This window comes from Protopterus annectens, chromosome 2.part1 (genome assembly GCF_019279795.1).
Source record: "Protopterus annectens isolate FY-2018-M chromosome 2.part1, PAN1.0, whole genome shotgun sequence".
Taxonomy (NCBI): domain Eukaryota; kingdom Metazoa; phylum Chordata; order Ceratodontiformes; family Protopteridae; genus Protopterus; species Protopterus annectens.
Genome location: NC_056729.1, coordinates 1,730,455,400 through 1,730,481,439, shown reverse-complemented (window position 1 = coordinate 1,730,481,439; position 26,040 = coordinate 1,730,455,400). Strand labels below are relative to the sequence as shown.

General features: G+C 40.3%; 1 protein-coding gene across 1 annotated transcript in view; it reads right to left on the bottom strand.

Moving 5' to 3' along the window:
• MXRA8 (matrix remodeling associated 8) overlaps nucleotides 1–26,040 on the bottom strand; it is a 574,547-nt gene that overhangs the window by 44,753 nt on the left and 503,754 nt on the right. The window contains exon 6 of the mRNA XM_044063600.1: nucleotides 22,161–22,319. Coding sequence (XP_043919535.1) covers nucleotides 22,161–22,319 — 159 coding nt within the window. The remainder of the gene's footprint in view (nucleotides 1–22,160; nucleotides 22,320–26,040) is intronic.

The window sequence follows — 26,040 nt, the reverse complement described above, 5'->3', positions numbered from 1 at the left end:
GAATTCCTTTACCCGACTATGTTTTGAAATTTTTCCTATCCATTTAGCTTGGTATTAGTATCCAACAGTGCAAACAACATATAAAAAATGCCATGGTGGCTTCCCATTAAATCACTGTAAGGTAATTCCTTGAAATATGTTGCCTGTACACCATTCACTTGAGTTGTATTTCCTCGGCTGCCTTATTCCATGCATATTGTTTTCTCTAATTGTCTGCAATGTTGGTATATGGACTGACAGGAAAAATAAACTGCTGTTTGCGTTTTCTATTAATCAGAGTAATTTTTGAGTTTGTGTATAGATAGATCAGTAGATAGGTAGATAGATCAGTAGATAGATAGATAGATAGATAGATAGATAGATAGATAGATAGATAGATAGATAGATAGATAAATCAGTAGATGGATAGATAGATCAGTAGATGGATAGATAGATAGATAGATAGATAGATAGATAGATAGATAGATAGATAGATAGATAGATAGATAGATCAGTAGATGGATAGATAGATAGATAGATAGATAGATAGATAGATAGATAGATAGATAGATAGATAGATAGATAGATAGATAGATAGATAGATAGATCTCTTTTTCTCATTTTTGCACAATGAGATGAGGTATCACTTCAAAAGTGGTAATTCTCTAGGGTCTATGTTCACTCTGCCAGGTAGCTAGACCTGCTAGGGTTGTTTTTCCATAGCTCACATACTTGCTTGCACACTCACCCCTGTGCCCAATTTAGAGTTTCCACTCATGGGTTCATAGGTTTATAGGTTGTTACTAGGCTATTGACCACTAGGACTCATACAAGCCTAGTTGCTCAACCCAAATCATTTGGGTCCTGAGTATCATAGGCATCCATACATGGAGATGAGGGGGTCTATATTATCATCTCGAATGCTGACAATGTCGAATTTGATATTGTCGCATCGAGAATGCCAAAAGGGCAGAACATCGAATTGGTAAACAGAAATCTCTGTAAGTGGAGATTTCCATTTACCTCAATGTAGTGCAGTCTCGGAGTTGGTATAGTTAAGTAGCGGGTTGTGGGGGGGGCGCCCCCCTGCCTACACCCTTTAGAATTTTTTTGGGGGGGGTTTATTGGCATTCGAAAATGTAATAAGTCGATAATTTCAGTTCGACTTTTAGTGATTCGACCTATTAAATTTTTGAAATGCTGATATAGACCCGAGATGAGGCATATTAGTAGAGGGAGTAACTCAAGATTTGGGGGGGGGGGTTAGGATACTACTTTTTTTATAGACAGACTCTGTCCATAACAGATGTGGAGCCAGAAAGTTACCAAGGTTTCATTTGAATAGGGTCAGGGATGAACTCATTTTACATGCATGGGGAGCCTATTCCATAGTGCTGAGATCCTTTGTTACACGTCTATCTATCCAGCACATTCCGTTTATGTCACAAGCAAATTTTAAATCCATGGATAAAGTGTTTGTGGTGTTTTTGTTTTGTGCATGTGCAACAGGTCCATCAGGGCTGGGTCTGAAGAAGCCCTGTAAGCCAGGCAAAGATCCCCTTTCAACAGCCTGTAGGAGACTTAATACAGAGACTGAGCCTTTAGGCGATCAGTGTAGGGCAAGGTATTCATATGCCCTGAATTCTCTTTCCCTTTGTGGTATTCCAACTGTTTCAAGTGTCTAGTTAGATACATGCCAAAAGAGGCACTGTATTCAATGATAGGTCTGATAAGGGCCGAGTAAATTGGTGCTATAACTTCCCTGGACCTGGATGCCATACCTATACCTATAAGCTGGGTGACACAGAACGATAGAAGAATTAACTATGTGTTGGTCAAAGGCCAGATTGCTGTCTACGTATGTTCCCAGATCTCTTACTACTGGATTGGATTACTGGTGTTTTATTAATGGACTAATTAACTGGAATTGACAGTTTCCCAAAGGACATCAAAATACATTTTTGGCATTGAATTTTAGGCCATGACTTTCGTACAAGTCATTTGCTTGTGTTAAAGTTTCTTGCAAGATGTCGGTGTCTTCAGGAGACTCTCTAATAGCTCCCAATTTTCACTCATCTGTGAATGTAGTGAGCTACTGGCCTTGAATGTTAGCCTTTACTTCTGAGAAGTAGATGCCAAACAGGAGTGGGCCCAGCATAGAGCCCTAGTGTACTCCACTGGTGACTGATTTCTTGGTGGTGGTGGTCTCACTAATTTTATCTTCTTGGGTCCTGTCTGTGAGCCAGCCAGCAGTTCAGCAAGTTATGCAGGGATTTATGTCTAGCTCAGCTAGCTTGTTAACAATGCTTGAGTAAGTACTGTACTGAATGGCTTGGCTAGGTCAAGATACACAGTATGCACTGTTTTACCCTCATTCATTGCCTTGGTGACCATCTCAAAGAAATCTGACAGATTAAGTAGGCATGACCTTCCCTTAACAAAGCCAAATTGGGGATGGGTCCATTCTCTATAGGTTGCCAATGTCCTTGTTTATTTCCATGATAATTCTTTCCATAGCTTTGGATATTAGACTTGTTAGTCTGATGGGTTTGTAGTTCCCTGGGTCAGTTGATGCTCCATTCCTGTTGACGGGAATTACTATTGCAGTCCTTCATTTACTTAGAACACAGTCTATTTGAAGACTGTAGTTCCACAAAAAGAATAAATCCACGAATTGCAAACTAGTAATGTAAACCTTTTATTCCATAAAGCACTTTTCGTCTGGTTGGATAGCTAGACTTCTTCAGATACAATTAAATGTTCAAAACACAGTATATAACATGAACATCAGTCAGCTGATCCGCCCTACTAATTAGAACAGCTGATCAACATCAACCAATGCATATACATACCCTCACAGCCTAAGCCAAAATGCCTTAAACACACATACCATGAATTATATCTACTTCTAGTTATCTTTTAAGATAATTATATCTATATATTTTTTAAAGAAATTTTTTAAAAACCTTTTAGGGCAGAAATGTATATTATTTTACATAGCAAACATTTTATGATTTTGACATGTTATGTGTATTATATTATATTATTTTATTAAATAGAGTTGTCCCAGTAGGAGTGATGTATGAGTTCTGCATCATTTGTTTAACTATTTTAGTTTGTTTAAATTACATGGTTTTTGAGTATGTACACAATTAAAGTCAGAAACTCAGTTATAGGTATGGTTTCTGACTTTTATACTTTTCGTATAGTATATTAAGTATTTTATAAGTTTTTAGAATGTTTTAGAACATTTATAGATATATAAACTATGACTTAAATTAATAAATATATTAGTAGGTTTTAATTAATTTAACTATATAGCTATAATTATCTTAAAAGATAACTAGAAGTAGATATAATTCATGGTATGTGTGTTTAAGGCATTTTGGCTTAGGCTGTGAGGGTATGTATATGCATTGGTTGGTGTTAATCAGCTGTTCTAACTAGTAGGGCGGATCAGCTGACTGATGTTCATGTTATATACTGTGTTTTGAACATTTAATTGTATCTGAAGAAGTCTAGCTATCCAGCCAGACGAAAAGCGCTTTATGGAATAAAAGGTTTACATTACTAGTTTGCAAGTTCGTGGATTTATTCTTTTTGTGGAGCATTAGTCGGTTTGTTGCTGTTTTTTCCTGAAGACTGTAGTTGAAAAGTGCTCAAGTGGTCCTAATAGGTTGTGCTTTAGACTGTTCAGGAGGCTATCAGGGATGCTGTTAGTACCCATGGAGGTGGTGTTCCTGACTTTAATGAGTGCCCCCAGTTTAGGTAGTAAGTTGGAGGGAATTTCACCTGGTAGAGCTGGGGGAGGGCGAGTGAAGTTTGAGATGAATTTATCAGCAAGTAGATTTGTTATGTCAAAAATGACTGCACAAAGAAAAACTGTAATATAAAAACAACAGAAAAAAACAGCCAGGAACTGTCACCGTGATCAGTGAAGGTGGTACCATTCACCACCAGTTCAGCACACTGAATTTGCTTTTGATGTCCTGAGGACTGGTAAACAGGTTGTTGCTGGTATCCATTATTAAGCGTGTGTGATAACTATCTTCTTTATCTTTCTGTCTTTGCCTTGCAACCTGACAGAGTTTCCTTGCGCCATCTGCTGAGTCACTTTTCAGAAGCTGGTAGAGTGCCTCTGATGCCTTGTTCTTTGGTACTGCAACTGCTCCGTTAGCCTTTTTGTTAGATAACCAGTATTTCTTCCTGACCCATCTGATACATCTTTTCTAAGATTTTTACTGCACACCTTTCTTTCTTTTAATGGCTTCTTGGACTTTTGCATTCCATCACTAGCTTTCCTTATGTACGTTATTTCTGTATCTGGCTTGGCCACATATCTGTTCTATATTCCTCATACATGCTATATTGAAGTGCTGTAATTCTTCATCAGATCCACCTATTTCTTCTTCTTCCTGAGGTGCTACACCCCTGTGTATTTCCTTGAACTCCTGTACTTTCACTCCAGTCAACTTCCAGGTTTTCAGCCTAGTCTCTGTTGACCTTAGAGCCTTTATTGACCACATTTGCACCTGATTGTGGCCAACACTGGTTTATGCTGTGGGCTGAATTTTTCACTAGGAATGACTTGCAATCAATTCTAGTCCAATGTCCTTTCCTTACTAGGAAGAACTCTACTTGAGTTGCATGTTTTCCTGTCTTATATGTGATCTTGTGACTGTCTCTCTTGTTGACCCATGTGTGGGCCATCATTAAGCCATTTACTAGTCAAAAGTCTAGAATGGCTTCTTCTTTATTATTTCTGTTGCCCTACCTATGTGGACCCAGGCAGTCTTCTAATGCTATTTCATCTGTCCTGATATGCACATTCAGGTCACCCATTATCAACACCAAATCATGTTGTCCTGTTTTATTTAATAGGCCCAGAAACTCCTGTCTGAGTGTTCTCTTTTCATCATTATCACAAGCATGCTGCAGACATACGCTGAGATTATGAATAGTGTCCTGTCCTTACACTGGAGTCTGATTGCCATGAGTGTCTCACTAATTCTGATGACATCCTTCATTGACCTCTGAAGCCTCACCCTCACCATAATTCTCACACCATTTCTAGTCTGTTCTCCCCTGAGTAGTGGACTCTGGATTCCAAGCCAAGTGGCTTTGCTGCACTGCCCTTCATTTTGTCCCCTGGATACAGAAGATGTCCAGCCTTCTCCTCACCATCATCTCATCCACTTCCAACAGGTGTCCTGTCAGAAAAAATAGGGACTAAAAGAAGATATAGAAAAGGCTAGACCTAGGAGATGGTTAAAAAAGGTCATCAAGGTAGATGCAGAAGAGAGAAAGAGAGAAAAACAGAGATACTGAGAATATTTAGTCTAAACATGGATAGCTTAGTAGCTAACAGAAGACAACAGATGACACAAGAGATGATTTTACATGTTGTTAGACTTAGGAATGAGGAAAGAAAATACATTTTGAGAGATAGAATGGGGGGTGATTTATTTACAGAAGGAATCACATTCACTTATAATCACAAGTTTCAGTCTGATTTTATTACATCTATCACTGCAGCATCACATTTTGTGTCTGTTGCACCTATCAGTATAGCCTGGCAGTCTGTGTTTGCTACACTTATCACTATAGCATCACAGTCTGTCTTTATTAGACCTATAGTTATAACATCACAGTTTGGGATTTTTATGTCGATAGGGCCGTTTTACCCTAGCTAATAGCCACAGACCAGAATCAAACCCTGTACTCTGTGCCTATGAGGTGAAGACCTTAACCATTATGCCAGACCCACCCACTATGGCATCACAGTCTGTATTATTAGAACTATAATTATAACATCATGGTTTGGGATTATCACACCTATCATGACATCACAGTCTGTGATTGCTATGCCTATCTGTATGACATCACAGTCTGCGTTTGTTATACCTATCTGTATGACATCACAGTCTGTTTGTTATACCTATCTGTATGACATCATAGTCTGTGCTTATTAGACCTATGCTAAATCAAGAAGTGCCTTGCACTCATAGGTTCATAGGTTTATAGGTTGGTACTAGGCTATCGGCCCTAGGGCCTATACAAGCCTAGCCATAACAATTCCCTGGATATTTCTTCCCACATTATTTACTTCCCTAGACCCCTGTCTAGCAGGGTGACTGACGTGATCCCCAGGGTGAATTTCCTATTTCTCATCCAATTGTCAAGGTTCCTTTTGAAGAGGGCCAAGGAGGCGCTCTGCTTGACATGTATGGGCAGTCTATTCCAGAGTATGGGGAATCTCTGGGTGAATAACCTATCCCTCCAGCATGTTTTGTTCATTGTGATGACAAGGTTTATATCCTTGGAGCATGTGACTCTGAGGGATTGGGATTTCTTTAAGTGGAGCATGTCCAACAGCTCAAAGTTTGACATGGCCTTGTATGTTAAGCAGACATCGCCTCTGAGTAGACGATATGCCACAGAGTATAGCTGGAGCTTTTTTAGATGGTCAACAAAGGGCGTCTGCTTTAGGCCTGTGATTCTTTTAGTGAGGTATTTCTGCAGCCTTTCCAGCTAATGCAGATGTCTTGTGAGGTACATACCAAATGGGGCATTGTACTCTATAATGAGTCTAATGAAGGATGAGTATAGTGGGAGAATGACCTCCTTTTTTCTGGATGAAAAGTCCTTAGTGATGAGGTGTGCCACACAGAAGAATTTCCTGACTGTTGTGGCGATGTGGTTATCGAAGGTGAGACCACTGTCCACCTGTGTCCCTAAGTCTCTGATCACATGTTTGGTGTTTAGTGTACTGCCACTTGTGTGGTAATTCATGGGTACATGGTTTTTCCCAAAGGGGATAACTATACAGTTGTTGGCATTAAGCTTGAGCCCATGGCTCTGGCACCAAGCATTTGTTTCTGTAAGGCCCTTTTGTAGAATATACACATAATTTGGGGATTCAATAATGGCTCCCAGTTTGCAGTCATCTGCAAACTTTGTTAGCTAGAGTCCCTTATTGTTGGCAAAGTAGATGCCAAACAAGAGCGGTCCCAGGACTGAACCCTGAGGTACTCCACTTGTCACTTGCGTGGAGCTGGATTTGAAGTCGGCTACTTTTACAGTCTGGGTTCTGTCAGTAAGCCAGGTGGCAACCCATCGAGTGATGTAGGGATTTATGCCCAGCTTAGTAAATTTATCTATAATTCCAGAGTGGGGGTGGTGTTGAAGGCCTTGGCGAGGTCCAGATAGGCTGTGTGGACTGCCTTACTCTTGTCCACAGCTCTAGAGACTGATTCGAAGAAGTCATTCAGGTTCAGGAGACAAGATTGGCCCTTCACGAACCCCCAACTGGGTGGGGTCAAGTGTTTGAAGGTTGCCAATGTCTTTGTTTATAAGTTCCATGATAATGTATTTCATGCCCTTGCAGATCAAGCTCATCAGACTGATGGGACAGTAGTTCCCAGGATCCAAGGTGGATCCCCCCCTTGTGGAGTGGGATAACTGTATCTGTGCACCACTCAGTGGGCATGATGCCTGAGGTGAGGCTATGATTAAACATGACACTTATGTGAGGTGCCAGTTCATTTTGTAGTTCATGTAGTACACGACTCGGGATGTCATCTGGTCCCATGGATGCTGTATTCTTAGCTTTGGAGAGTGTGGTTTCTACCTGTGTGGCCATGATTACCAGAATTTGGCAATCTTTGGTATTGAGATAGGCCCTTTGGGGGTGAGAGGGGGGTGAAGTTGGCACTAAATCGATCTGCCAGGATATTGGCAATATCCTTGGGATCAGTATATTTAATGTCATTCTGTTGTAGCTCAGAGCATCTCTGAGCATTGCCATTTAGATTCTTGACATAGTTATAGAATGCCTTGTGGTTGTCTTTGGAATCTTTGGCAATTTTATTTCCGTAACTACCTTTGGAGGATATTATGAGGGACCTCAGCTTCTTACTGAGGCTGGTGAGGGAGTTTTTTGCATCCTGGGATTTTCCTCTTTTTTGCAACAGTTTCTTTCTTCTGTTGTAGAGTTTGTTTATGGCAGGGGACCACCAGATTGGCTTCCTTTTTTGGAGGAGAGCATCTTGATTCTATTTGGGATGGCACGATTCATGCACGAGTGGATGTGCTTGTACAGTGCCTTAGTGTAGGATTCAGCAGTCAAAGTTTCAGCTCCCGTCTGCATGGATGTCATGAAGTTTGTCACTTCAGACTTGAGTAGCATGAAGTTGGCTTTGGAGAAGTTTTTTATGGAGGTTTCCTTACTGGGGGGGAGGAAAAACATGCTTATCAAACTGCTCTGTGAGAGATTTTCTTTCATGTTATGAGGAGTAAAGTGTTGCAGGCAGAATGATGTGCACATACCTAAAGACAGTGTTTGTTTCTGTACATGTGTTAACTGGTAATGTCTGGTTGGGGTTATGTTTCAACTGGAAAACTGTGGAAAATGGTCTACAGACTTCAAACTGTGCAAACTACCTTGTGCAAAAATATTAAGAGCATGTGCATGCAGCAATGTTCAATAAATTAACAAATAACAAGGAAAAGAAACTTAAAAGTTATAACGTTACAAAAAGTGAAAAAGAATGCATAGCAAGAAACAAATGAGTGACAGTTAAATCAGTGCGACCTGGTATTATCCAGAGGCTTAGAATATTACGACATGCTGAGTGCAACATGCCGATTAACTTAAATGAGAAAAAGTAGCACAAGTCGGGAATAGTATGTAGTGAGGTGAGAACTCTGAGAAGTATCACTGAATAACAATGCAATTATGGGGGCATTTTCTACAAAAGTTCAAGCAATTGACATAAAGCACATAAATATATTCCTTCCAGATGTGGAATATATCAATTTATTTAAGATGCCTCCAAAGAGTGCACAGAAAATAAGGCACTAATCATGACACAGAGCAGGTTCGCTCAGCAAATATCAGTCTCATGCATACCCTCGCGTTTTCTACAGGGTCTTTAAAGAAGAAGAAAACAAGGTGAAAGAAGCCTTGCCTAGGATACGTATGGTAGTTTTTTTTTCAAACCTGGGACCAAACGATAATCAGGAAACACCACTGCTTGTTACTTCTTTTTTTTTTTAAATCAACTATTAGTACCTTAAGGAAAGGAATGTGAAAGGGCGGACACTGAAATTTATCTAGTCGTTTTGGACCTTTTTTTCAGCTACAAACTGGTCCACAAGCACACTGGTAAAAGCAATAAAAATGGCAACTTTAGTGCAGGCAGTCAACCAACGTGCCCTTTTGGAGATGGGAGGAAAGTGGATTATCCTGTGAAAACCTACACAGATGTGGAAAGAATATACAAACACCAGACAGATAGTTAACATTTAGGAGTGAACTACATACTGAGACAATGAAATAGACTGGTTTATAAAGATAGATACAGAGTAAGAAATGGCATTTGCAGCAAGTTTAAGGTATGCACTGGGTAGTTGATCATGACCTGTTGAAGAACATTTCAGTTTAGCTAGGAGTTTTTTTATATAGTTGGTTTGTTCATAGGTTCATAGGTTCATAGGTTCATAACTAGGCGCTATCTGCTAGGGGGTTATAAGCCTAGCCAGAATGTGTGTTTTGCTTTTGCCACCAATTTTTTTTTTATTTTTTGCTATGCCCTTTTTTGTGGTTATACTGTGCCTCTATCCAACAGTGAGACACAGAAGTAACAACCGGTAATCTCTCATCCACTCATCCAGATCTCAAAGAGAGATCTTGAAGAGAGTCAATGAGGGACTTGCCTAACCTGGACTGGGATTTTTATCCAGAGTGGAAGGAACTCTCTGGTTATGAATCTGTCCCTCCAGCATGTCTATTTATTTTTCAGTGCTGTTCAAGTCTCTCGATGGGATTTGGATTGATGGGATTTGGATTTTCTTTCCCACATTGACATGGCTTTACCGGGTTGGACATGGCTTCTCCACGATCTCGTATGCCATCGAGTAGAGCTGAAAGAGTAGAGCTGGAGTAGAGCTGGAGTTTTCTTTAACCCCTTTGATCCTGGCATCTGTTTGAGGGGTTTGATCTTCTTTGTGAGGTTACTTTGGGGGTCTTTCCTGTCCTTGCAGGTGTCTAAGGTATACATTACATCCCAAAGGGGCTAAGAGGCACGTATGAAGAGGCATGATGATGAGTGATCTAGATGTGATTACTTCATGATTAGTGATATTTTGTGATTAGGGTGGGCTATATAATGGTTTTCTAAAATGTTTTGGCCACATGGTTGGCAAATGAGAGATTGCCATCAACTTGGGTCCTTATCCCCCCACCCTAATAATTGTATTACTTTATTTTACAAAGGGGATGACTATACACTTTTTTTTGTTTTAGCTTGAGGGATGACTATACACCAGTTGTTGGTTCTTGGCTGAGGCCCTTGAGGATGTGCTTGTCTGTCTGAGAGAGGCCCTTTTGGAGCAGTTTGCAGTCATTCTGGAGAGTCGATTATGGCACCCAGTTTTCCGTGGCTGCTAACTCTCACTTGGATATACCTTCTCCGGGTCCCAGGACTGAGCATGCCTGGACTGACTTACAGCTCTTGTAACTGGTGACAAGTCTCTTGTGGTGACTTTCCCACTAACCATGTGGGTTCTGTCCAGTTTGCCAACAGCAATTCTAACATTGTCATTATGTGATTTTGCAGGTTATCTTATCTATCTAGTGTGGGGTGGTATATGAGGGAAGGCTTATAGTAGGTCCAGGCCGGCTGTGGGAATTGGTATCAATGGCCTTTGTGACTGTTTCTAAAGGGTGTGGACCACCTTCCCTCGCCAATGGCCTTGGTGACTGTTTCAAAGAAATCAACCAGGGTTTAAGAGGCAGGATCTGCCCTTAACAAAGCTTTTTATGAGGATCAATCCTTTAGCTTCCTAGGTTTCAGGCTTTATATTATGGGTTCCATGATGATCCTTTCATAGCTTTGCAGACCAAGCACTACAGGGGCACTGGGGCACTTATTTTCCACACTCCTGCTGGGCACCACAGATTGGAGAGTAGAGTGTGGTTTGGGTTTTGCTTTTTTTTTTTTTTCACAGCACATCTTGTAGACTGAGATTGAACAGTAGTTTTATGTTTGGGGGTAGCTCTGTTGAGTCTTTTGTAGGATCTAGCCCGACATCTCACCTGGTCCCATTGATGCTGTGTTTTTTGCTTTGGAGAGGTTAGGTGGGCTTTGATGATAGGGGGAGTCAGCAGGGGCTGTGTGGTGGGTGTAGGATTTTTTGTGTTTTTGGGGAGGGGAGTGATTTTTTGTAGGAGTGGGGGAATTAGCTCTGTTGTTGGGTGTAAATAAATTTTTTAGGATATATTTATTCTCCTGTTGCATTTTCCAAGCTATCCTAAACACCTTTAAATGTGAAGTACCCCTTTTTTTTGCCTATTTCCTGTAGTGTATACTTGCTTTTTTTTGGCCTTTTTATTTTTTACAAGTGCCCTCCTTTATTTGTAGTTTTGCTATGATCAACCTTCAGGGTTTTTATTTTTGCCTTTGGGAGCTTTTTGCTTCTATTTATTTGGATGTTCCTGTTTCTATTGTATAGTTCCATTATGTTGGGATGCACATAGAAGGCATTTATATTCTTTTCTGCATTTTGGGCTTTTTGTTTCCCTTGAAGGATTCCACCTCAGTTTTGAGGAGAGTTTTTGAGAGTCTGCATTTGTTTTTCCAGTTTTTTCTGTGGTTTTTCAGGGGTGGTTTGGGGGGAAGGAATTGTTCCCAGAGTGGTTATCCAGTTTGAAATTGGATTTCTGGGCTGGGCAGGGGTGGTAGAGTGGAGGTCTGGGTGGGGTAGTTTGTGAGTTTCCCAGTGAGATCAGGTTCAGTATTCTTTCCCCTGATTGGAGTGGTAAATGTTGTTCCATAGCATTTGAGGGCTAGGTTTTAGGAACCTTTGGGTAGTTGTGTTGGAGCTTGGGTAGTTAAGTCGTTCTATGTTTGGGTAGTTGAACCTAAGCCCAGTTGGTCCTTGTTTCAGTGGTGTTCAGTGGGGTTTAATGCTTCAGCAAGGCCCTGTGGTGTGGTGCCAGGCTATAAACTGGAAGTTTTCCAGTGTTCTCAGGAGTGGCAGTTGGTGGGGGTGTGGTTGAAGGGCAAGGAGGTGTGGGTCTTTTGTGGAGCCCAGAGTTTTTGTTGTATGTTCTTTCTTTGTGGTTAGTTTTTCCTGCTTTGTTTGTGGAGGGGTGTCCAACCTGGGTATGTGGAGGTATGGCCTGAATTGTGTCTGGTGCTTCTCTTTGAACCCATTTTCCAAGTTTGGTGTGAGAAATCGAAATTGAGGTATGCTCTGGGAGTGCTGGGAGCTTTCGGAGCCTTGAGGTTTGTGGCTGTTTTCTATGCTATATCACGATGTTATTCTCTTAGGTTTTGTACCTTGAGCCTTGCCTAAAAAGGCACTATAGGGTGTAAAGAGCCTTTATTATCCTCTTAGAGTATGGAGCTTTCCCAAAGCGCATCCTGGGCAGGTGTTTTTGAGGCTGGCAGCATAAAGGCTTTAGGGGCTGAAATCCCTTTGGACACATCCTATTAGTTTTTTGAATGATGAAATTGTATGGAATGAAAACTGAAGGAATCGGAATTTTCTTCAGGAGTACTACATAATGATAGTAGAGAGTTGTATTTTACAAGTGACAGTATGGCATTAACAAACATGGCATCTCTTTGAAAATTATGTTTAACTAAGGGATCAGGTGGGAACGGCGAGTGCAAGATACAAACGTTTTTATAAACAATATACTTAGCAGTATCATAATATGGTTATGCAATACAGGATTTACCCATTGCTGGTACGGTTGTGGCAGTAGGACGCCAATTAGTATGTGTTACTTTTATATTATGAATTTTAATTTTGCTGCGCACGTCTATCCTGATTTTAGTATGAATTAAAGGTTTCAAAAACTAAGATACAAAAAAATACAAGTCACCACTAAACAGGCAGGTTTAATATGTTAAGTTATGAAATGTTAGTGGTTAAAAAATGTTGGTTGGTTTAATAGTTACACTCAAAGTTGCAGCAAGGGTGGAACAGGATGTGTGGCTGCCCCAGATGGAGTTAATGGGTGTGATCTTCATATTAGTGTAGGCACAGATCAGTTCTCAAGCTGTCCTGAAAGAGTACTTGCATTAGCAGTATAGCATTTAAACATCTGTGTTTATGACTGTGACTTCTTAAATGACATTGTGTTTTTTCTGGTGAACTGTAGGAAGGTGTTTTTTGCTACAGTTTATTAATGTTCCTAAAACTATTTCAGAATGAGGCATTATGCAACTACATAATATTTAGTATAGACTTGAAGACTTTTTTCGCTCCTGAGCTCTGATCTGAGGGGAGCACTGGCAAAATGAGGCATTACCCACAATGCCAGACAGTCTTGTTTTGCCTCTGAATGCACTGATTTCAGAGTGGCCACTGAACTGTTTTCATAAAAATTATGACTTTATAATGGATGCGCTGATTGCTTTATTCATTCAGCAGTTACATTTTTCATTGTATAGTAGGACTTATTCTATAATAAAGTGCTGCAACTTGTTGGGACAGGATGTTCAGAGTAAGAAAGGCAAACAGTACTGGCACCAACATGTGGATTTCATTATGGAAGTTGTGCAACTGTTGCAGGACTTCTGTTTCAAGGAAATGGTTAAGCCAGAATAATTTATAATCATCAAAGTGTTATATCATTAAGCAGTAACCCATGACTGGGAATGGGTAATGCTGGATTTACCCACTGTTGGTGTAACCTATGACTGTGTGTGAGTAATGTTGGATTTAGCCACGGTTGGTGTAACCCACGAATGGGTGTTTGTAATGTTGGATTTACCCAAGGTTGGTGTTGTGAAGCCCTAGTGATCAAACAAAGCCAACCGCGGGTAAATACTGCATTATCTCACTCAGGGGTGGATTACTGCTATTATAGAATTACATTATACATTCTTCCACCATTTCTGATGTGCTGTGCGAATTACGTTCCCACACTTGCACAGTACATCAGTGCAGTGCAAGGAAGGCAACAGAGAAGAGAGAATCTCCATTGCTGTTTTTTTTTACCTGGATTTTACAAAAGGCAGCCTAAATGCAAGGAAAATCAAGTATGTTTCTGATTATTTATTTTTGCAGAATTATTTATTTTTGCACAATATACTTGACTTTTCTCGTATTTTACTCTGCTATAAGCAAATGCCAATAGAAAAGTCTGTCCGCTCAATGGTACTTCAGCAGATAGACTTTTTCTGTTGGTATATGCTTGATTTCCAACAGTCACACTGGATGGGCTGTCAAATCAGCGTGCACGTTTTTGAATAACAATGACCCATTATTGTATAGTTAATCCATATTAAGACTGAATTTCACTAAAGCTTAAATCACAAACAGTGGCAGTTACCTACCTAAATGGCAATGTTTCTACAGTTTCCTACTTAAATGACAGTGTTTCGATTACTTTAGAAATCACTAGGGTGTGGTACGCTGTAAGTCCACCTAACTTGGAGATGTGCAAATGAAATATATCCAGTTTTTGTACAGTATGAAGCTTTTTTGTATAAAAAAAAAACATTGTATTTAGGATCCATAGCAATATAATTGTCCAAGACCACTCTGTTATTTTCAGGACTAAATCATTACATCTAAAATGGGTAGCAGGAAAGTTATCCAAATCTGCTATTTTTAAATGCCATATATTTACAGTAATTAGATCAGTCTGTCCTCTCTGAATTACAGTTGTTGGAACTAAGATTATTGCATGTTACAGAAAGGGCTGTTTTGCTGAAAGGAGAGCAAAACTGGAGTAGCTTACCTGCATAACAGCCACAACTGCAACAATGTATCAATGTATGCTTGAACAAACTGTGCATTTGTATCAATAAAGTGCCAGGATCACTGTTTCCATGAGGCACAGTGACCTCAGACCTTATTATTTTAAGTTGCACACTGCAGTGAAAACAGTCCTCTGCATTGCATTGTGAGCATTTGCTGTATAATTATTTAAGTATCACTTCAAGTATGTTTTATTGTTAAGACAACATTTAGAGAAATAATACGTAGACTTGACAAAGCCATTCCTAGTACAGGTATTCTGCACTGGAGAATTATTTTCCCCACCAAGGTGCAAGGACGTTAGAATTAACTGCAGGGGGTGTTGAGGCCTCAGTCTCCCATTTTAGGGTCTGGAGGCCTTGACTCCACATAAAACAAGGATCTTAGCATTCCATTTTCTTTCAGTTTGAAAGCCCCATTTTACTTGTTGGCAGTAGAGTAACTTTCCATAGTTCATAGGTTCATAGGTGTGTACTAGGCTAATGGCCCTGGAGCCTTTACAAGCCTAGCCCATAGGATTATCCTGGCATCATGCCACCCGACCTTAGTTCCCATTGCTTCTGTCAAGTAGAGCCACTGGAGTGATCCCCGGGGTGAATTTTCTATTTCCCATCCACTCATCAAGATTTCTCTTGAAGACAGCTAGTGAGGTGCTCTGCTTGACATGTATGGGAAGTCTATTCCATAGCATGGGCAGTCTCTGGGTTATGAACCTGTCCCTCCAGCTTGTTCTGTTGATTGTGGTAATGAGGTTGAGGTCTCTGGAGCGTGTAGTGTGGAGGGATTGGGATTTCTTTAGATGTAGCATTTCTAACAGAGCTGGGTCAGACATGGCTTTGTAAGTCAAGCAGAGATTGCCTCTAAGTAGGTGATATGAGACAGAGAATAGTTGGAGTTTTTTTAGTCTGTCCATATAGGACAAGTGTTTAAGGCCTAAGAGCCACTTTGTGAGGTATTTATGCGGCCTCTCCAGTTGTTGTAGATGTCTAGTAAGGTACATGCCAAATGGGGCATTGTACTCGATGACTGGCCTAATGAGGGAAGAGTAGAGGGAGACAATGACCTCTTTCTTCCCGGATGCAAAACCCTTAATAATGAGATGTGCCACATAGAAGGACTTTTTCACTACAGTGGCTATGTGGTGGTCATAAGAGAGGTTGCTGTCAACCTGTGTTCCCAGATCTCTTATGACTCATTCTGTGTTCAGTGGACTACCATCGATGTAGTAATTCATGGGGACCAGGTTTTTCCCAAAGGGGATGACGACACATTTTTTGGCATTGAGCTTAAGGCCATGGTTCTGACACCAGTCATTGGTCTCAGTGAGGCCTTTCTGTAGGATGTCAACATCACTTGGAGAGTTAATTATGGCTCCCAACTTGCAATCATCTGCAAACCTTGTCAGCCACAGTCCCTTCGTGTTGGCCTGAACTTCAAAGAAGTAGATACCAAACAGGAGAGGACCCAGGACTAAACCCGGTGGGACTCTACTCGACTGGTCGACAGTCTGACTTGGAGTCAGCTACTTTCACACTGTGGGTTCTATCTGTCATCCAGTTTGCAACCCACCTAGTGATATAGGGGTTGATGCCTAGTTTAGTGAGTTTTTCTATGATTCCTGAGTGGGGAATGGTATCAAAGGCCTTGGCCAGATCAAGGTAGGCTGTTTGAACCACGTTGCCTTCATCCACAGCTCTGGTGACTGACTCAAAGAAGACAACCAGGTTGAGCAGGCATGATCTACCCTTCACAAAACCAAACTGTGTGAGATCCAGAGTTTGGAGGTTCCCTATATCTTTATTTATTAGGTCCATGATGTTGCGTTCCATAGCTTTGCATATTAGACTTGTCAGGCTAATGTGGCGATAGTTCCCAGGGTCTGTAGTCGCTCTTCCTTTGTGGAGAGGGATGACTGCAGCAGTGCGCCATTCAGTAGAGACAAAGCATGAGGTGAGGCTGTGACTGAACAGAGCACACAGGTGAGGTGTCAGTTCACTCTGTAGTTCATGTAGAACACAGACAGGGATATTGCCAAGTCCCATAGAAGCTGCATTCTTGGCCTTGGACAGAGCTGTTTTAACCTGTGCAGCAGTAATACTGGGTGCCTGGGAATCTACTGGTATTGTGATTGGTCCTTTGGTGGGGGAGAGAGGGGTAAAATTGGCACTGAATCTGTCGGCCAGTATATTGGCAATATCTCGACTGGAGAGATTAATTTTGGCATTTTGTCATTTCCAGCAGCATGCTTCATCTTTGACTAGCAAATCTTATCATAGTCAGAATTTTCCCTAATTAATAAAATGCTGTACTGTAACATCTTCATTATAACTTAAGGAACTAGAATTCTAGAAATGCAGCTTTTATTTGCCTAAAGTGGCCACGTGTGTCATGGTACATGATATGAAATTTAGATACTCCCATGATGTGATTTTGTAATCTAAATGAGCATGAGTGTTTCAGGACAAAAGAAAACATTTGAATATATCTGGTCAGAATGTCTGTATGGCTATCAAGGCAAACGTGATAGACTGAGTCCATTTATGATTCCCCTTCCCAGGCTGACAACATTACACTGAGACAGTATAATGCTACCAGCAACCCTGTGTTGTGCCTTAAACTCTACAGAATCAGCGGATGAGCTTACATTTTTCAGCATTGCTTTTGGCATCTCCTGTCTCAATATGTTAAAATAATATTTGCAAGAATGAATTGTAATTGCTTCAACTAGGATTTGATTATTGTTATAATAAATGAAATATATTACAAACCTCTCCATTAGTATATGTGTGTGTGTGTGTGTGTGTGTGTGTGTGTGTGTGTGTGTGTGTGTGTGTGTGTGTGTGTGTGTGTGTGTGTGTATACATAGATCAACCATTAAAACAAAAAAGTCTGACTTGTTCAAGCAGATTTTGTTGTTCTAGCATAAAAAGACAGGTCAGTGAAAATTCAAGATGAACAAAGCAAAAATCTATATGAATAGCCACACCATTATGCAAGGAAAACAATATATTGTTGTCTTAAGCTAATATGCAAGATACATATCAGTATTATGACCTTGATATGAAGTCCCTTTTAAAGAGAAGGGCCTCTGGGTCTTGTTGTCTTCAGAGTCTCCCTGAACAACAGCTTTACAAATAAACACTGAGAAATTATAATCTGTTATGCTCAGTAATATGGTTATAACTGTGTTCGTACCATCTGATTACATCAGATTATTCTTTATCAAGATCTGCCCCTTATCCTCCTCTGGAACCTAGGTTGATAGGTAATTACTAGGCTAATGACCACAGGGGACCTTTTTAAGCTAGCCATGCTTTCCAAATGTAAGAGTTAAACCATGTACCTTAACCAACAACCCCAAAGAAATGTAGGAACACTGAAGCAGAGGTCAAATTAGAACCTGCAACCCTGCATTCAAGAGGAAAACAGCCAAGCCTCAGTACAAAACAGTGTATCATAAATGCCAGTAAGTCAAAAGCCATGCTATTTGGCATATAATTCCAGAAAACAAAAATGAGCAAGTAGAAGGCAAAGGAGTTGCAGAGTGCAAACCATCCTGTGGTATATAAAAACACCACCAGTCCCATAGCAGTGAAATTAAAGTTTTATTGAAGAGCACAAATTTCACTGAGCGTGTAAGTGCATTCATTCCTAATCTGTTAGGGAACTTCATTAGGCTTGATGGTATTACACAAGAAATTATATCAAAAGGATGAATACAAATCATGGTCAAACTAAGCTCTCAGTAACAAACTCTGTTGCTTCATGCTTCTTGCCTCAGTCATGCGAAGGGGACATCATTGCTCATTGCTTCGGTGTCACACACTCTTCAAAGTTGGATTCACTATTTGTAAAGCAAGGTGAAGGCTAACATCATCAACAATGCAGTGCCCACCTTTGGCCACCTTATTTCACCCAAACTAGGATACTATGTCTTATGTTTCACTACTGGGGAAACACTACTTATCAGATCTCCAAACACACACACACACACACACACACACACACACACACACACACACACACACACACACACACACACACAGACAGGGACACACACACACACACACACACACACACACACCAGACAGAACACACACACACACACACACACACACATGCTTACACACACACACACACACACACATGAGCATACACATGCATGTGCTCACACACATGCTCACACACACACTCACACAGACAGGCACACACACACACACACAATACACACACACACGCTCACACACACTCACTCAGATAGGCACACACACACATGATACACACACACACACACACACACACACACACACACACACACACACACACACATGCTTACACACACACACACACACACACACACACGAGCACACACACATGCTCGCGCTCACACACATGCTCACACACACACTCACACAGACAGGCACACACACACACACACGCTCACACACACTCACTCAGATAGGCACACACACACACACGATACACACACACACACACACACACACACACACACACACACACACACACACACATGCACACACCTAATGTTTTGATAACTTTTGTCACCTTTTGTGTCAGTCAGTTGTATCCTGCTTCACTGTAATGTGTGATGTTCTTAACCCAATATGCTCTGTGTCTTCGATTACTCACATGTACCTATCAAACATATTATGTTATGCTGCTGTGAACGTATATTATTAGTGATCACTTTTTGATCTAGGCACTCACTGAAATAGGACTATTACCTCAGTTAAAAAAAACAAAACAAGGAGAACACGATGGAAGGAGAAGCAGTGGGAACAGCAAAGAGTAAAGGGACCTGCAGGTAATCACAGCAGATGACCTGCAGGTAAACAAGACACATGACTGAGTAATGAGGAGGGCTGTAGAATGAAGGATATACGGGAAAAGATGTCACAAGCAGAAAACAAGAATGTATTAGGCATTTAGATAAACATTTAGATAAAAGAATGATGTGAGTGGCTTATCTTTGTGAGGGTGAGAGGCATGGGGAAATGCACATGTTTAAGGAATCCATACAGACGATGAGGATACAATGTTTCAAAATTACAATGTTTCAAAATAAGAGAGTTCTTTCTTTCTTTCTTTTTCTTACTTTTTCTTACTTTGTTTCTCTTTTTTAGCTCTGCTGACACATGACTGCATGGCCAGACATGAGACGAATAGGATCATCAGATCTGTGGATGACACCTCTGTTATAGGCCTGGTCAAAGACAGAGAGGAGGAGGCCTACAGGAACGGGACTGATCAGCTACTGGTCTGGTATGACAACAACCATCTAGCACTGAATGTCAGCAAGACAAAGGAGTTGGTTGTTGATTTCAGAAGATCTCAAGTACCACACAAACCTCTAGTGATGAAAGGGACGACAGTGGAAAGGGTCAAGAGTACAAAGTTCTTGGGTGTTCATCTCACACAGAGAACTTATCCTGGTCAGTCCATGTATCCAGCACAGTCAAAAAAGCTCAGCAACACTTGCACTTTCTAAGGAAACATAAGAAGGCAAAATTACCAAGCTCCATACTTCAGACCTTTTATAGGGGCACCCTTCAAAGTGTCCTGACCAATAGCATTGCAGTCTGGTATGGGAGCTGTAACAATCAGGATTGGAAAGCTCTCAAGAGAGATGTAAGGTCGGCAGAAAGAATCATTGGCACCTCCCTTACACCTCTGGAAGATCTGTACACATGCATATACATTGACAGGGCCAAAAAGACTTCAGTGACCCAGTGCATCCTGACAGTGGTCTGTACACTCACCTCTCCTCAGGCAGGAGATACAGAAGCCTGCACTGTAAGACCACCAGACTAAATAACAGTTTATTTCCACTCTCCATTAAACTGTTGAACTCTTGGGGAAAAATGAACCAAGACATCTGTTACTTAACTAGCCTATCAAGAGGCTTATTTTATGGATGTCCAATAACTAAGTGCAAAACTAAGGTAGCTCACCTACACACTGAAGGACTGTAAAGTGCAATATACAAAATATGCAATAATTCAGTCTAATCATAGATATGCTGCTATTGTTTCAATTTCACTTTGACAATATTACCTGCATATTATTCTTGTCTTTTTTGTCTGCTGTTCTGGGATGGGTGTGGGTCACTGCTGTCCTACTTTACTTACTAATTGCTACTTATTAAATTTCTACTGTGATATTTTATTACTTTTTCTCTGTCTATATGTGCAACTGTTTCCTGCACTGAGAACGAAGCATTGTAGTTTTGTTCAGCAACACTGCTGTGTAGTTCTGAATGACAAAGTTTTCTTTGACTTTGACATTGACTTATAGGGATGGGGTTTGACATAATGGCTAAAGTATTTGCTTTATTGAAACAAGGTGCAAAGTTTGATTTTCAGGTGGAATAATTGGCTAGGCTTAAAATGGCCCATACAGTCAGTTAGCCTACTACTAACCTATGAATCTATACATTTCTTAGTAATCAATATTGTTTAAAAATGACATAACATCGTCCTCTCACTGAATTTCTCAAAAGTTATTATTGCTAACTTATCAGATTTGTAAATCTCTGGATGTACATATTTTATTGTCTTATTAATCGTATAACTGCATATTTTCAGAACTAATGTACATACAACTGGAACTTATCTCCATGGGCTTCCCTGTAAATGGGCTTTTGCTCAGTGGGCCTTTTCTGGTTCATAAACATTAAAATGAAATGATACGTGTAAGACTCTGTTATTGTAGAACACGCATGGGTCATTCATGCAGATGATTATGGCTACATGTTCACAAGCTTCACTATGCAGTGCTGGGTTTGAATCCCTCCTCTTCATTTGTTTATTGGGCAACTCTGAGCAAATGACTAAACAACACAGTATTCATGTGCCACCACAAAAATGGGCCGGAACTGAGTCCACAAAGGTATTAACATAAACCTAAGCTGCTGTTTAAGTAGGTTTCAGTGAGGTATGAAACCGACAGAATAAGATGACCAAGTACCGCTGGGGACAATCAGAATGTGTATTTCTTTGAAACATTCTAATTGTCTGTTTCTGACTGTACCTGTATGTCAATCTTTGTCTGCCAAAAATCAGTTAAGGTAACAGATGTTTTGTACATGCATTAAATATTTAGTATCTAAAATATGTATTTTATTTATTTTAGAAGCATGAAGATCCAGATATGAGCAACATGAATTAGAACAAAAAATTCACATTAAAAAAAATCATGTAAGTTTTCTTGTCAAAGAGTTATGAATACCAAAAGTAACTCTTTTAAGATATAGAATGCATCTCTGGACTGATTTACATATGCTAATGTGATTGAAGGTTATCAGGGAATTAAACTTGTCAGAGTGTCTAGAGGAAAAAATGTATTTGCAATATGTTGGCCTTTTCTAGAAAAATACTTACCCCTCCTCCTGCGTCTCCTAGTAAGAAGGAATGTGACAGTGATGAGAAGTAGAAGTAAAACCAAGGTTGCCAGAATGTATCCCAGCTGCTGAAAGAAGTGGGCTCTGTTCTCTGGTATTATAACATTTATGACCTTGGGAACTTCGACAACTTTGGGTTCTGGAAAAGAAAACAAGAGAAGCATGCATTTTATGACTGCAAAGGAGAAAAACTTTTCTGACAAGCATTGTGAAATGAAAACTTTCTTGGTATACTTTTTTTTCATTTAACCATAAAACCAGGCAAGCAACAAAAGGCCACCAGATGCCAAAAACTCATTTTATAAAATGTGCAGCCTTGTCAGCATATATACACAGTGAGCAAAGATCACAATGCAACTACAGTAAAGCAAAGTATGGGGGACAGAATGCAAATTAAACATATACTAAACAGCTCCATCCTGTATGAGTTATGCACTAAGAATTTAGCTATGGCATTCCAGTTGTACGTAAAAATAATACATCAGTAGAATCTCACAGTCTGCCCTATGACCCAGAAAACACAGGTATGTCCTTTAAAACGATAAGGAACTCTGGCCCTGCACTACAGAGCAAACATGGGCCATACCTCTGTACATTTGTTTTATTTGCCTTATTTTAAGTGTGAACCATAAGAAATAATCTCTATATACTTCTGTTATACTTAGACAACGATGTGCAGTACAGGTTTAATATTAGTTTCTAAAAACAACTTGTGGTAAATTTCCCATTTTACACATAACTCTCCAAATGGCATCACAAATGAGGCTTTTGATTGATAGATTTATTTATTTATTTATTTAAATGAAATTCGATTTGCATGTCAACAATTGTATTAAGACAACCCATCAAAAACATGGCCTCTTATATACGTTCATAGGTATGTACTAGGCTAATGGCCATGGAGCCTTTACAAGCATAGCCTATAGAATTACCATAGCATCATGCCACCCGACCTTAGTTCCTAGTGCCTCTGTCAAGTAGAGTCACTGGAGTGATCCCAGTGATAAATTTTCTATTTCCCATCCACTCATCAAGATTTCTCTTTAAGAGGGCCAGTGAGGTTCCCTGCTTGACATGTATGGGAAGTCTATTCCATAGCATGGGCAGTCTCTGAGTTATGAACTTGTCCCTCTCGCATGTTCTGTTGATTGTTGTAATGAGGTTGAGATCTCTGGAGTGTGTGGTGTGGAGGGATTGGGATTTCTTTAGATGTAGCATTTTTAACAGAGCTGGATCAGACATGGCTTTGAAAGACAAGCAGAGATTGCCTCTAAGTAGGCGATATGAGACAGAGAATCGGAGTTTTTTGAATCTGTCCATATAGGACACGTGTTTAAGCCCTAGGATCCTCTTTGTGAAGTACTTTTGCAGCCTCTCCAGTTGTTTGCAGGTGTCTAGTGAGGTACATGCCAAATGGGGCATTGTACTCGATGATTGGCCTAATGAGGGAAGAGTAGAGGGAGACAATGACCTCTTTCTTCCTGGATGCAAAACCCTTAGTAATGAGATGTGCCACATAGAAGGACTTTTTGACCACAGTGGCAACGTGGTGGTCAAAAGAGAGGTTGCTGTCAACCTGTGTTCCCAGATCTCTTATAATGCCTTCTGGGTTCAGTGGACTACCATCAATGTTGTAATTTATGGGAACCGAGTTTTTTCCAATGGGGATGACTACACATTTTTGGCATTGAGCTTAAGGCCATGGGTCTGACACCAGTTGTTGGTCTCATTGAGGCCTTTCTGTAGGATGTCAACATCACTTGGGGAGGTAATGATAGCTCCCAACTTGCAATCATCTGCGAACTTTGTCAGCCAGAGTCCCTTCGTGTTGGCTTGGACTTCAGAGAAGTAGATACCAAACAGGAGAGGACCCAAGACCGAACCCTGTAGGACTCCACTCATGACTGAGTCAGCTACTTTCACACTGTGGGTTCTATCTGTGAGCCAATTTGCAACCCGCCTAGTGATATAGGGGTTGATGCCTAGTTTAGTGAGCTTTTCTATGATCCTGAGTGGGGAATGGTATCAAAGGCCGTGTCTAGATCAAGGTAGACTGTATGAACCACCTTGCCTTCATCCACAGCTCTGGAGACTGACTCAAAGAAGTCGACCAAGTTGAGCAGGCATGATCTATCGTAAACAAAACCAAACTGTGTAGGATCCAGAGTTTGGAGATTCCCTATATCCTTGTTTATTAGGTCCATGATGATGTGCTCCATAACTTTGCATATCAGACTCATCGGGCTAATGGGGCGATAATTCCCAGGATCTGTAATCACTCCTCCTTTGTGGAGAGGGATGACTGTAGCAGTGTACCATTCAGTAGGGACAAAGCCTAAGGCGAGGCTGTGATTGAACAGGGCACACAGGCGAGGTGCCAGTTAACTGTGTAATTCATGTAGAACACAGCCAGGGATATTGTCAGGTCCTATAGTAACTGTATTCTTGGCCTTGGACAGTGCTGTTTTAACCTATGTAGCAGTAATACTGGGTGCCTGGCAATTTACTGGTATTGTGATTGGTCCTTTGGGTGGGGAGAGAGGGGTAAAGTTGGCACTGAATCTGTCGGCCAGTATATTGGCAATATCTGTTGGCTCAGTATAGGAGGTACCATTGTGCATTAGCTCAGAGCAAATCTGGGTATTGCCGTAGAGATTCTTTACATAACTATAGAAGGCCTTGTGGTTGTCTTTACTATCTGCTGCAATTCTGTTTTTATAGCTAGCTTTAGAGGATTTGATGAGGGATCGCAACCTTTTGTTGAGGCTGATAAGGGAGTTTTTCCAGTCTTGGGACTTCACCTTATTCCACATCAGTTTCCTCCTTCTGTTGTAGTTTTTTATAGTATATACTGTTAGAAAGTCCTTGTGTTCTGACTGAAGAGTGCTCTCAAACAATCTGGAAATATATTGCTGATAAGTATAATCCCTGGCATTTTAACTTTTCAGAGTTCTGCATTGTCTTAATTTTTGCCTGACTGAATTATTTTTATATATTTGCTGACTTTGTTTGCTATTTTCTCATCTGTTCTGAAACTAGTTCCCCCCTATTCCTGTGGAAGTGTTAAAGCTTATAAAACTGGTCTAACAGCTTTTGTGTTGTCTGATTGTTTCAAGGCTTGCTGATTTAAAAAATAGTATCACAAAAGCAATGAAAGTCAATAGTGTAGCCACTCTGAATTAACTCCCTCTCACACCAACGAACAAATTTTCTTCAGCAAAATGAATCAGAGGGGGAAACACGGCAGAAATAATATAAAAAACTTTAATACGGTTAGCGCTTTCACATCACAGATGCTTCTTCAAACCATGAATGAAACAACATAAGCTAAAACCACTTTAAATACTTAATAAGCTCTCCCAAGTTGCTATTAATTAATTGATTACATTTATTCAGCACTCAAGTTAAAGAGACAGCATATTAATAGGTATCTAGCCAGAAACATACTACAACTTGCTAACCCCACAATTTAATACCAAAACTGACATTTCATCAGTGAAGTAAAAAGCAATAAAAGAGATATGTGCACAAAACAAGTACAGAATTTTTAATAAAACATGGAACAATTTTAGTAGATTTTATAAACATCTTGTGGTTTTAGCTTATGTTGTTTCATTCATGGTCTGAAGAAGCATCTGTGATGTAAAGCGCTAACCATATTAAAGTTTTTTTATATTATTTCTGCCATGTTTCTCCCTCTGATTCATTTGCTGATTTAAAAATAGTCCCTATTTGTAAATTCCTGCATACACTGTTAGAATCTCCTTGTGTTCTGACTGGATTGCTTCTCAAACAATCTGGAATTATATCGCTGATAAGTATATTCCTTGGCACTGTAACTTTTCAGAGCTCTGCATTGT